This window comes from Rattus rattus, chromosome 1 (genome assembly GCF_011064425.1).
Source record: "Rattus rattus isolate New Zealand chromosome 1, Rrattus_CSIRO_v1, whole genome shotgun sequence".
In the NCBI taxonomy this organism is placed as follows: domain Eukaryota; kingdom Metazoa; phylum Chordata; class Mammalia; order Rodentia; family Muridae; genus Rattus; species Rattus rattus.
The window spans coordinates 156409255-156422835 of record NC_046154.1 but is presented as its reverse complement, the minus strand read 5'-3'; the positions used below and the strand labels follow the sequence as shown (position 1 = coordinate 156422835).

General features: G+C 52.6%; 1 protein-coding gene across 5 annotated transcripts in view; it reads right to left on the bottom strand.

The window, feature by feature from the left end:
* The window catches only part of Itga7 (integrin subunit alpha 7), a 26558-nt gene extending 12977 nt beyond the window's left edge, over window positions 1-13581 (bottom strand). The window contains exons 1-14 of one of the 5 annotated variants that reach the window (XM_032909406.1): window positions 13178-13581; window positions 8314-8441; window positions 8140-8219; window positions 6539-6794; window positions 5898-6029; window positions 5527-5646; window positions 4449-4656; window positions 4158-4351; window positions 3809-3897; window positions 3567-3694; window positions 3345-3440; window positions 2955-3016; window positions 2692-2861; window positions 1101-1250 (exon numbers count right to left, since the gene is read on the bottom strand). In XM_032909406.1, the coding sequence (XP_032765297.1) occupies window positions 1101-1250; window positions 2692-2861; window positions 2955-3016; window positions 3345-3440; window positions 3567-3694; window positions 3809-3897; window positions 4158-4351; window positions 4449-4656; window positions 5527-5646; window positions 5898-6029; window positions 6539-6794; window positions 8140-8219; window positions 8314-8441; window positions 13178-13383 (2019 nt within the window). In that variant the 5' untranslated portion in view covers window positions 13384-13581. Of the gene's footprint in view, window positions 1-1100; window positions 1251-2691; window positions 2862-2954; window positions 3017-3344; window positions 3441-3566; window positions 3695-3808; window positions 3898-4157; window positions 4352-4448; window positions 4657-5526; window positions 5647-5897; window positions 6030-6191; window positions 6795-8139; window positions 8220-8313; window positions 8442-13177 lie in introns of those variants that run through there. The other 4 variants (XM_032909415.1, XM_032909421.1, XM_032909387.1 and 1 more) reach the window with 4 other exon arrangements.

Sequence of the window (13581 nt, the reverse complement as noted above, 5' to 3'; positions counted from 1 at the left end):
ATCTCTAAGGTTGAGGCAGGGGTCTAATGTGTCAACCAAGGCATATGGTGGCTTCAGGAAACAGGGATTAAACAACTCCAGAACTTGCACTTAGCAACTGTGTGACACTGGGCTGGCCTCGTAACCTCTTCTGAGTTGTAAAATAGAGGGCTGACATATAGGCTATTCCCTAGGTACACCACATCATCCAGCCCAGACTGTACAAACCATATCCCAGAGACTGAGAAACAGTGAAGGGTACCACTACCGGACGGCCGAGAGCCATGCAAGGAGCTGCACGCGCCCCTTCCGATGAATGACTTAACGCACGGTAGGTTAAGGTCTTGATGTCCATCTCAGAAGACTACAGCCTTTCTTATCCTAAGACCTGAGTGACTCCAGGAAGTGGAGGAGCACCGTGCTCTCACACCAGGAGCACTGTCCTCTCACACCAGGAGCACCGTCCTCTCACACCAGGAGCACCGTCCTCTCACACCAGGAGCACCGTGCTCTCACACCAGGAGCACCGTCCTCTCACACCAGGAGCACCGTGCTCTCACACCAGGAGCACCGTGCTCTCACACCAGGAGCACTGTCCTCTCACACCAGGAGCACCGTGCTCTCACACCAGGAGCACTGTGCTCTCACACCAGGAGCACTGTGCTCTCACACCAGGAGCACTGTCCTCTCACACCAGGAGCACCGTGCTCTCACACCAGGAGCACTGTCCTCTCACACCAGGAGCACCGTGCTCTCACACCAGGAGCACCGTCCTCTCACACCAGGAGCACCGTCCTCTCACAGTAGGGGCACTGTCCTCTCACACCAGGAGCACTGTGCTCTCACACCAGGAGCACTGTCCTCTCACAGTAGGAGCACAGTCCTCTCACAGTAGGGGCACTGTCCTCTCACACCAGGAGCACTGTCCTCTCACACCAGGAGCACCGTCCTCTCACACCAGGAGCACATGGTCATTTGAGCCTTTTTGCCTTTGAGGTGTCTCATCGCCCACAGATAGACCGTTGTACTGTGTGTGAAAGAGCTTTGGGAGCTGTGAGTGGGTGTCACAGTGGAGACATCAGGACCATTGTCCCTCCCAGTTCCATTTCCCTCATGCTCACCTCAGTCCTCTGGGTACTGGGCTGGTGAGCGTTGAGGATGGGAGCCACAAGGGGGAGCCCCTGGCCAGGCGCTTGCCTCCTTAATCGAGGGGTTTGGAGACCATATGACAGGGTCACCACAATGGCCCGTAGCTTGTCTTTGACGTTTTCCTGGAAGGGGAAGATTGTTTCTCACTGGAACAACCCCCAAGTCCCAGCTCTGACCAAGGCCCCCACCAGTACACTGAAGACTCTCGAGCTTGGAGAGGAAGCCAGGGAGGTAGAGATGCAGGGGAATGTACGTGGGAATAAGAAAGAGAGACACAGCAGTAAAAACGCCTTCCTTGGAGACTAGACACCCCCACCCCGTGAAACCCAGACTTCCCTTTGCAGATGTAGGAAGGCAGCTCTCAAAGGTAGGCTAAGGAAGTAGGGTCTCATATTTAGGCCAGTCCGGCCAGTATTAAAAAGTTCCAGGACACTCCATAAAAAAAAAAAAAGTCAGGCATCAAGGCAAACGGTGGGTAAAAAAGAGCTCAAAAGGAAACCCGTTTAATGCCAAGACTTTTTTTTTTCAAAAAATATGGAATTCTTCATTAATTTATGTATCATCTTCATGAAGAAGCTAGTCTTATCCATTGCCCCAATCTTAGGACATGTGCTGTCAAGTAAAAAGAATTTCAGGCTGGAGAGATGGCTCAGTGGTTAAGAGCACTGACTGCTCTTCCAGAGGTCCTGAGTTCAATTCCCAGCAACCACATGGTGGCTCACAACCATCTGTAATGGGATTGGATGCCCTCTACTGGTGTGTCCGAAGACAGCTACAATGTACTCATATAAATAAATTAAATTTTAAAAAAAGAATTTCTACTTTTTTAATTTGTATGTGTGTGTCTGGGTGTATCTGTGTGTGTGAATGTGTATGTGTGTGTGTGTCTGTGTCTGTGTGTGTGTGTGTGTCAGTGTGTGTGTCTGTGTGTGTGTGTCTGTGTCTGTGTGTGTGTGTGTGTCAGTGTGTGTGTCTCTGTGTGTCTGTGTCTGTGTGTGTGTATGAGAGAGGACGGGGAGAGGGAGAGGGGGAGAGAGACAGAGAGAGAGAGACAGAGACAGGGAGACAGAGAGAAAGACAGAGAGAGACAGAGACAGGGAGACAGAGAGAGAGAGACAGAGACAGGGAGACAGAGAGAGACAGAGACAGAGAGAGACAGATACAGGGAGACAGAGAGAGAGACAGGGAGAGACAGAGACAGGGAGACAGAGAGAGACAGAGACAGAGACAGGGAGACAGAGAGAGACAGAGACAGAGAGAGACAGATACAGGGAGACAGAGAGAGAGACAGGGATAGCAGAGACAGGGAGACAGAGAGAGAGGATATAAACACATGCATGCAGGTGTCCTAAGGAGCCAGGAGAGCATGTCAGGTCTCCTGAAGCTGGAGTTGCAGGTCATCACCAGCCACCCAAGGTGGGTCCTGGGACCCAAACCTGGGTCACCTGCAAGAGCAGCACAATCTCCTCACTGCTGAGCATTTCCTCAGCCCCTGGGAACCCAGAGCTTACAGCGAGGTGTGGGTGTGCTGCAGAAGTGCAAGGACCAGAAGTCAGTGGCTACCTGCAGCTGGAAGACAGTGTCTCCACAGACTCTGTCATGTTGGTGCTTCAACGACACGGTGCCCGAGGACTGATGCTTGAGATCATCCGGGCCTCGGCTCAGGAAAGTCACACGTGGAACCTGGCCCCGGAGCCTCCGGTCTGTGTCCCCATCTAACATATAATCTAGGACTGTAGCAGGCAGGGAGAAGAGAGCGGGCTGAGGGCGATGTTCCCAAGGTGCCCTCCCCTCCACCCTGGGGGCCATCACTGTGCTCCACTCACCCACAATAGGGCTGTAGCTGCTGGGCACAGCAACATAACTGAAACAGACCTTTACGTCCACGCTGTGGGGAAAAGGGAAGCTCCTGAGCAAACAAGACCCCAAACCCCACTCCTGCCACTACCCAGACACAAACTAACAAAGAGAGAGGAGGAAAGTGACCACTGGCAGCCTCCTCAGCCCTCCCTTCCTTGTTTTTAAAGATTTATTTATTATATACAAGCACACTGTAGCTGTCTTCAGACACAGCAGAAGAGGGAATCAGCTCCCACCACAAATGGTTGTGAGCCACCATGTGGTTGCTGGGATTTGAACTCTGGAGGACCAGACAGTGCTCTTAACCACTGAGCCATCTCCCCAGCCCCCTCAGCCCTCTTCTAATCTTGCCTCACCAGACCAAGCGTCCGTCGGCACAGTTGGGCTGTTCCAGATCGATGGCTCTTGGATCAATGAAGATTTCTTGGGAGACATGTAGAACAGGTCTGGCCCTGGGCATAGAGAGTGCGTTGGGTGAGAAAGGAGGGAGTGTGACGCTGGGCACACTCTGCAGGACCAGGTGTGAGACTGGAGCGAGGCCACTCCTGCAGGGAGGGCTTGACAGCCTGGAGGCTCACCTGAACAGAGCAGCCGTATCGGCCAGGGAGCCCACAAGCAGGTCTGGGTAGTGATTTCCGTCCACATCCAGGCCACCAGACAGGGAGTAACCAAAGCTCCTGATGCCCACAGCCTCACCCTCCAGCACCTGGACACAAGCAGTCAGTCTCGCTGGCCTCCATTTTTCCCAACCCTCCCTCCCCTGCCCCTGCAGCTCTTACTGCGCCCAGGACCGTCTCCTCACAGCAGTCACGCCCCTCACCTGTGAAGGTTTGGTGACCACCCCCAGGCTGCTCCCGTGGTAGATAAAGACTTTCCCATCTCCATCAAAGGGAGCTCCCACAGCAATGTCTGGGAACAGGAGAAAAGGGATTACAGGTTGTGGAAGATGATAGACAGGGTTCATACCCAATTCCCCTTGTTCGATCCTGTAGTTTCCAGTTTCGTTGAGGAACTACATACATCATTTTAAAAGTCCTCTTAGCTACTCTCTCCAGATAACCTAGCTCAACTTGTCTGAGCTTTAAAAAAAAAAAAAAATCAGATCTCTAAGGGATACCATTACCGTCTTAGCCTCTCCCCAGACAGAACTTTCCTAACACCAGCTGTACCTGGGAAGCCATCTTGGTTGAGGTCCCCCAGTACAGCCAAACTGATCCCAAACATGGAGTCAGGGGAGCCACAGAGTCGGAGAGGAGAGATATCTGCCCAATGGCCACCCTGGTTCATATACACATACACGGCACCTCCAAGTTCTTCTTGGCGTTCAAAGAAGTAGGGGGCACCCACAATCAGGTCTGCCCAGCTGTGGAAGAAGAAACAGTATGGAGCCCTCTAAACCAAATGACCCGGGATGAAGTGCTGAAGCCACGCCTGGACCCAGGGACACGCCCCCTTCTCACCCATCACTGTTGAGGTCAGTCACAGCCAGGGAGTAGCCAAAGCCAGAGGTCAGGCGCTCCCCAGACAGCACAACCTCAGGAATCAGGCGGCTGGCACTATCCTTGCGCAGAATGACCACAGCCCCTTTGTGGTTGGCACGCGGGGCCCCTGCCACAAAACTCAGCTCTTCTGAGCGCATGAGACCCTTCCCAGAATCAATGGAGAAACCTAGGTGAGGGAATTGCTTACTGTGAGTGACTCTCCAAAACTCAAGAGCCTGGTGAGCCCCAGGCTCCAGTAGGAAAAGTTGCCTCTCCCCCCTCCACCATCTCCACACTGTGGCTACACTATTCCTCCCCCCCAGCCAGGGCCTGGAAATCCTTGTAGCCCTCCTGGTCAGAGACACAGGATATGACACAAAGGTGTCATGGAGCAGAGAGAAAGGCACTGACAGAGGAGCCTTGGTGACTTGGTGAGAGGGGCTGGGCAATGAGAGCCAACCATTCATGCCCAAGCTGGGGAACTGAAGGAGAGGGAGACTCCTCCCATCCTACACACCCAGAAGGTCCATGGACATCCAGTGCATCTCCCCAACCCCTCTTTCCCACCCTGCCGAGGGGAAGGCAATCTTTACATATATGGGAGGAAGACCAAGGGTCAAGGAAGAGTTTGCTTCACCCAAATGTCTCCTGGACCTCCTATCATCCTTGTTGGTATGCAGAGTAGGGTATAAACAGCGATGAGGGGATTACTTGAAAGACTAGAGCTTTCTCCAACCTAAGTCCACCATCCACCCCTCAGAGGAACTTCCCTAGAGGTCAATGCTGTCCTTCCAAGCAGGGTTGACCCTGGTCCTCTCACTGCACCTGGGTCTTTCTCCTTGGAGCCCCTTGGCTTACAGCCCCCAAGACTATCACCTTTGAGACCTATTCTTCTCAGGCCTATTAATGGGCCTAATTCTATTCTGCAGTTTGTGCCCAATATGTGTTTCCCTGGGCATGTTTTAGGGGAGGGCGGGAAAGGAAAGGACACTCCCTAGAGGGAAAGTGGGAAGGCCAGGGCCAAACCCCAGGGCCCAGGACGCAGGAGCTTACAAACCTAAATAGCTATTCAAGGTCAAGTCTCCGGCTGGTCCTGTGAGCCGGTCAGCAGGGTCCAAAGTTTTATACACCAGCTGGTCGGGGTCTGAGCTATCAATGTTGGTCACAAAAAGCAACCCTGTTGGGGGCAGGTTGGGGAGAGACACCAGGGAATAGGACAGCAAAAGAAGGGAGCACAGGGTAGAGACAAAGCCAGATGGAAAGGCCAGAAGAAGATGAAACGGGACAAAGGAAAGGAAGAAAGTGAGAGAAATCAAGAAGCCAGAGACACAACGACCGAGACAGAGACAGAAGGATGGGTGCGTGGAGAGAGGACGAGAGAAAGGAACAGAGGGTTAGAGTGATCCTGGGCCGGGGAGGGGTCCCTACCAAGGTAGCTGTTGGCAGGGACCGGAATGAGGCGGGGGTCTTGGTCCTTCTCGCCCCCCGCCTCGTAGGGCCCATCATCCAGGTGTGCCAGGTCCGGCGAGCCCTGCGCACAGAGCTCCACCCTGGCTGTGCCTGCAAGGACAATCCTGTTAGTATTCAAGATGGGCGAGAGGTACGCCCCCTCAGGCCAGACATGCGGCTGGACAGGCACACGGGCAGCTCCTCCCCTTCAGCCCCACCTCCACCATCTCCCTAGCCCAAGCTTCTAGGGGTCCCCCCAAACATCACACTCACCGAGTGTCAGCTCAGCCAGTGGCAGCGTGCAGAGACGGGAATGGCAGTGATGAGGTGTGGGCGGCTGTATTGGAGCATGCAGGCCCTGGCCCAGCCGTGCGTGTGGGAGCTCATGCCAACATGTAGATAAACACATGGCCATGCGATGGAGAGTGGGTAACCCCGTTCATTTATGTGCTAGCATAATGGGAGTGGAAGGGCACGGCAGGCAATGCCCCAGGTCAACTCGTGGTCATGCTTGGCCTGTTGCTGCCAGCAATGGGTGGCATCCCAAGAGATGGGATCCCATCTCTGAGGTAAGAGGAGGTTTTGGTCTCCTTCTCCACCCTCCCTAGCGAGTGACTCACCCTTCCAGTTATAGGTTCCTGGAGCCCCAAAAATGAGGTAGTGGCTGTCGGGGGAGAAGGTGGCAGCTGTGCCCTGCTGGCAGAACCCAAATTGTTCGTGGCCCTGGGGGCGCCCTTCACAGAACTTCCACTCCCCACCATCCAACTCATCACGGATGGCCAGGTCCTGGCTCAGCACAAAGCAACGACCAATCACATCCCGAGTCTCCAAAACCTGGTCCACCCTCTGTCGAGATTCATATCGGTGTGCACAGGTCTATGGGAGAATGGATGGACAGGTCATTCCCTGTTCACCAGGAACCTATATGCTGTTCATATGCAGACTGTGGCAGACACACCCATGCAAGCATGTATGCACGCACACACAGAGACACACACACACACACACACACACACGCACACACATACACCTCTGCCAGTATCACTAAAGCACCAGCCCCAGCCAGCAGTGTGAAGCCCTTATCTAGTATCTCAGCTGTAGCCACTTAAAGGAAGATGGCTTTGTCCTACCTTCTGCCTGGATACTCTCAAACACATAATTAACAGCACACAAAACATGTGCTTCCATGATTGTGTAACGATTTTGCAACATGCTAAGTTTACAGTGTGTGTGTGTGTGTGTGTGTGTGTGTGTGTTCAGATGTGTGCAGTTGTACATGTATGCAATATCAGTGTACATACACATGTGCCAGGTGCATGTGGAAATTAGGAGACCACCTTAGGTGTCACTCTTCAAAAGCTGGTCACAGTCTCTCACTGGCACCAGGGCCCTGCCAACTGGGCTAGATTGGCTGGGCAGTGACCCCCGGATCCTCCTGGCTCTGCCTCCTGATATGGGGGTCACAAACACAACCTGCAAACACTGCTTTTCTGTGCGGATTCTAGGAACCCAACTCAGGTGCTCGCAGAGCAAGCACTTTACCGAGTCACATCCCAGCCTCTGCCTAGATCTTTGTAAGCCATCACCTCTGAGAAGGACATGCCCTGTACCTCTTCTCTGAGTACTACCAATTTCAGAAGCATGACTCAGCCACCATGCCTGCAGAAGCCCCTTTTTCTACTCTTCCTTTGGAGTTGTGGGCTAGAGGCTAGACCATTTAGTTATATTCAGGCTCATGGTGCCTTCCATTGATAATAGTGTTTCTGTGAATGTTAGTTAGACAGGGAGAGAGAGAGAGAGAGAGAGAGAGAGAGAGAGAGAGAGAGAGAGAGAGAGGTCATGACTAAAAGGCATGGTGCCACAGAACTTTAAATCACAGCACTCAGGAAGCAGAGGCAGAAGGATATCTTTGAGTTCCAGGCCAGAAAGATTCTCCATAGCTGCTTGGCAGGGCCCAGACCCCCACTGTATTCACAAGTCCTCTCTCAGAAACTAGCATGGTGGCTGAGAATAAGAAAACTCAGTGCTATGACAAAGGCGTAGGTGAGTAGATACAAATCTCAGATGAGTATTTCTAAATGGATAAGGAACAGGACCATGTCTTACACTTTTGTCTATCACCCCATGGTTGTAGGAATCAGTCGTGCCATGTTCCCAGTTAGTGCAATGTACACACATCATCATCATCATCATCATCATTTCTGCAGGGAGTAGTACTTACAACAATCTTGCCCCCGGGTCCCTGGCTCCGGACACTGACTCCCAACCACTGGTTCTCCTTGCTTTCCTTCTGCACATTAGCTGAGGCAAGACATTGGGAATCAGGGGACGGAACAGGAGACAAAGTCCTGCCCTCTTCACATGCCGCCCCAACTCCACCCTCCCAGGGCCACACCTCCCCTGTCGATGTCCACTCTGTAGCAGTCTGTCTCCTCTAGGCTCAGGGGACAAGCAAAGAGGCCTCCCGTGCGATTTGCCTGCTGTCCGGGAAGAGCCAGGGCCTGGGGAGCACCCACCAGCAGCCTGTAGGGTAGGACAAAGGCTAGACTCAGTCCCAAGTGTTCCAATTACCCTGGAGCTTCCCTGGCCCCAACTCCTCAGGGCCGGGCAGAGCGTTCAGTACTAAAGAGAGAAGAATAAAAGATGTTTTTCTCAAATTCTGGCAAGAACGGGTTAACAGAGCTTCTCGTCACATGCGTCCTTACTCTCTACAAAGAACCAACAGAAACGGTGGGTACACACATAGGAACACACATGCCAGTCGGAGTAGCCTGCCAGCATTGCCAGCCTAAGAAAACAGCTCCCGCCAGCACCTGTTCACAACAAACTCCCCCACCCCCTACTTGGCCCCAGCCTCAGACTCTGCCCTCCTCGCTAACCCTGGTCCAGTTGAAACCCGGCCAGAATGGCAAGAATGCCTGGAACCAGAGCAACGGGCACACAGACTGGCACCACAGTGGTTCAGGGACAGCTTCAGAGGCCAGGCAAGAGGCTAGAAATGGGTCTGCTTCCCCTCTGCCACGTGTCCAGCAAAGACCATACCCACTGGTGGCTCTGCGATCCCCACACTCAGTCATGCCCGCTGGTGTGGAAGTAGAGAAGGTTTCTCATAGCCTCTAACCTCACCTGAGTTCCGCCCCACATCCAGAATCGCCTTTCCCATCCGACCTCCCCCCCTCCACCCACAACTTTTTCTTCTCCTCTCCCGCCACCCCTACCCAGTCTTCTTCCTCAGCCTTTTTCTCAGCTACAACTTTCTTGGCAGAACAATTTTCCATGATTACAGCCAAAATGTCTTCCCCAGAGGGGGACTGTGCTGGGAACAGAGGCTGCCTGGGTCCCCCAGGACTGGACCCCAAAAGCCAGGAGTGACTGGAAAGTGAAATGAAGTAACTGATACCCAGGCGGCTACAGAGATCCTCTCTCTTCAGGAAAAGGTTCAAGTAGGCAGGCAGCAGGACCAGCCTCAAGGCCTCTCTCCCACACCCTTCCATGTCCCATCCTGAGGGGTGAAGCCCACAACTGTCGGACAGCATTACTGACAGGCATCCGTGGGGCACTGTGCCAGACTGTGTAGGGTGAGGAGAAAGGTTCCCACAAGCCCGCTGTCCCTAAGCAGCTGTCATCCCGTATCAGAGCCCGTGTCCGGGGTCAGAGGAGCGTGCCACTGGAAGTTCAGCAGTCAGGACCTGCTGTTTTTGCAGAGGACCTGGGTTCCATTCCCAGCACCCACCCCAGGTGGTTATAACTGTCTGTAATGTCAGCTCCAGAAGATTCAACACCTTCTTGTGGCCTCTTGGCACATAATTTTATTTGAGCACAAGTTACACACACACAAACCCATAAGTAAAAAATTAAAAATAGATCTTTTAACAGGAGGGATGAGGGATTGTAGAGACAACTTAATAGCCAAGAGCACTTGTAGGCCATATGTGGTGGTGCATGTGTTTAATCCCAGCACTCTGCAGGCTGAGGCAGACGGATCTCTGTGAGTTCGAGGCTTGCCTGCTCTACAAAGCAAGTTCCAGGGCAGCCAGGGCTACACAGAGAAAACATTGTCTCAAAAAACATAAATAAATAAAAATAGAGAGCTGGAGAGATGGCTCAGCGGTTAAGAGCCCTGACTGCTCTTCCAGAGGTCCTGAGTTCAAATCCCAGCAACCACATGGTGGCTCACAACCACCTGTAATGGGATTCAATGACCTCTTCTGGTGTCTGAAGACAGCTACGGTGTACTTAGATAGATAGATAGATAGATAGATAGATAGATAGATAGATAGATAGATAAAAATAAATAAATAAATAAATAAATAAATAAATAAATAAATAAACAAAACACTTGTTGCTCCTGCAGAAGGAAGACTGGGTTTTGTTCCCAGCACTCACACATTGGCTCACAACAATACTTACGTCCAGTTCCAGGGGATCTGACGCCCTCTTCTGGTCCTCAGAGATACCATGCACACACTTGCAGTACACAAACATACACAGGCAAAATATGCATACATATAAAACAAAAAAAAACTTTTGAAAATTGGGGGGAATCAGGAAGAAAAACATATATTCATCATTCGTTTTACTACCGTTGACTGAGGCCCCGTTATACATCAAGCCCTAAGTCAGGCACTGATAAGGCAAGAAAGTGATATTAATCAGCACCTATGATAGACACGGAGGTTGGAGGAACTACCTTTTAGCAGTCTCCACTTGGATTCCTAGGAGAGGAGCCACAAGCATTCTCACAGTTGCTCTCACAATCCTATAAGATAAGGACTCTTATCTCCCAGATGAGCAACCTCATTCACTTTCTTTAAACAGCCTGCCCTCATTTACAACTATTTATGCCTAAATACTTGGTCGGTCAATGCCCAGCCGTTTCCAGAAGAGGAAGAAGAGAGGGAGAAAATGACACCCTAGGAAATCTAGGTGATGAGCCCTGAGCAAACAAACCCAGCCTTCACCGTCCTCAGTATGCCAACCTGCAAACACGGAGAACATCTTCTGTTACAAGGGGGCTGCCTAACTCGTGTGCGCGCTTGCCCATAGGAAGTGCCAGTTTGCTGAGCTCAGGCCTTTCGTGGAGTCACAGAGACACCCAGTGCCTCCACTGCCTAGTGCCATGCCCAGTCAAAGAAGAAGTGTGAGAGTTCAAAGTTCGCACCTCCCCTAGAGGCCAACTGCAGGAAGGAGCCAAGATGTTCACATGGACAGAAGCTAAGGGGCCAATCCTACTCCTGGAAGGAAGAACCCAGCCGACTCCTCCTGGAATAAGAGCACCCCCTTCACCCCTGCCCCAGCCACACTCTGCTGCGTGGCTTCACCCTGGGAGCCCAACAACCCCAGGCCTTCAGACAGGACAGTAACGGAAGCCTCGGTGGTTATAAGGGATAGGGTGGGGTGCTGGCGATGTTGGCGGCTGAGTCCAGGGAGTAGTAGCACACTACTACTGCATCCTGCCAGAGCTTCAGCCCCAGTGCAGCCCCTCCCTGACCTAGTGCAGTCTGAGTGGCCCTCTGGGAAAACTGCCTGTCCAGAAAGGCTGGCTCAGCCTGGGGTCCCTCCAGCCAAGCCTCTGGATCCAGGATGCTGTAAAGCTGTTCTCTGGCTCTGTGAATCCCAGCACCAGGGCTCCAGAACAGCAAGCGCCGCTCACTGCGGGCCTTGCGCTACCAAACAATCTGATGAGACGGTGATATTGTTTGCTTCCGTCTTACGGTTGGTAGAAATAAATGAGGTGGCAAACAGAGCAAAGTAAGAAGGTTAGAACTCAGTCTTACCGAAGCTAGACCGAAAACAAACGAGTCTTCCCAACAGTGCTCAGCCCTAAAGAGGGTCCAGACAAGGTGGCAGCCCCACCCCCGCCCCCAAGTCAGCAGAATGCCCCCTGCTGGAGCAAATGGGGCCAGACAGTCAGTCCCCACCGGGAACACCCCTAACTTGGCTCTGGGAGATAGATTCAGGGGCCACCTTTAAGGAAGGGGAAAATGACAAGAGACTATGCTATTAAAAATAACCTAGAATTTGCCTGGAAATAACTCAGAGAGTTCGGCATGTCCTAAAAAGGCCTCCGGGCCTGGAACTCTAACAGATGGGGGAAGGAGGGAGGGAGGGAGGGAGGGAGGGAGGAAGACAGAGATGAAGCCTGCTGCTGGCTAGAGACATCAGTTTTCTATCTTTCCCAAAGGTTTAGAGAGCAGACCCTTCTCCCAGATGACAGGAATAATGGAGAAAGATTAAGGCTACCCCCACCTCTGGTGAGTGAGGAGAAATAAACTCTCATCTCTGTCTCCTGCCCCCGGCCCAAGGAAAAGATGGTCCCCAAGGACAGCATCGATCCCAGTAATGGACACTTAAATGTGGCTTATGCACTGGCCATGGGTGAAAAAGCCCTTTGGCGGGAGGGGGTGGGAAGCTTTCTTTCTTCCTGGTCTCACCTCCTGTCACAAGTAGTAAGAACCAAGGGTATGGAAATGCAGCCAGCTGCAAATGTGTCTAGCTACCAGGGGTCCTGAAGAAGTGACAATTACTCCTCAGCCTCTCACGCGCCCTTGTCTTTCCCTACTGCTGAGATTTCTGGAGTTGGAAATTGCCTGAGGAGAAAAGGAAGCAGAATGGCACCTTCACTGGATCTTGCTGCTGCTGCTGCTGCTTCTGTCGATGGTGGTGACAGCTGCCACCTTTTCTTGCTACTGCTCAGACAGTCTCTATTTTTCTGCCACTGTCCATGACCAAGTCATCACTGAAGACCGCCATGCCTTCTCAACTCTTCCTCTAGTCTCCCCGCTGTGTTAAGCCACATCACTCCTGGCCTCCCATGCCCTGCAGTCCTCACACAATCTCATGGTGATGCTTTGACAGTAGCTATTTCTGTTTTCTCTCCTCTTTGCCTCCCATGACACCCTCATCCACCCTGCCCTTGCCCACTCCTTCCACCCTATGCAGAGGCAGAACGCTCACACTCCCTTCCTGGAACAGGTCACCTCCCACCCCCACCCCCGAGGTAGAAGAGGAGGCCGGGATGCAAGGCTGGAGCAAGGATGCAAACTGAGGGGAAAGGCAGAAGGAAGAGTCTCTAGCAAGAATGTTGCTCACTAACTCATCCCCCAAGGCAAGACCAAGCAAGGCTTCAAGTTAGAGTGTGGGATGGCTATGGGCAGAGTACGGTCGGTCGAAAGCCTGAGAAATGGGAAGGTGAGGAACTGGGAGAAGGATAGCCCAAGGCTTGAGCCTGGGGATTCCGGGCGGGTATGGTGACTCACCAGCTCTGGGGTCGGGGCTGTAATTGTCGGTGTAGGGCCACCGAAAAGCCGAATAAGCTGCCAGGTTCTCCCTCCTTGCGTATGGCACCCATCACATCCAGATTGAAGGCGATAGCCCGTGGTAAGAGTAGTCCGGCAAGCAAGGAACTAAGAAGGTAGCAAATTCCGGGGAGCCCGAGGAAATCGCACCTCGGAATCCTGGCCATGGGACCAACGCTCCGCGCTCTCTCTGCTAATGCGAGGAAATCGTCGCGGCCCGGAGCCCCAGGTCTCACCGGGGGTGTTTCTGGTTTCCGAAATCTAGCTGATCTTTTATGGTCTTTCAATCTTTCACCTCGGCACCCCTCTTCAGTCTTCCCCTCCACTGCCCCAGGACCAGCTAAATACAACTCCTGCACGCTGTG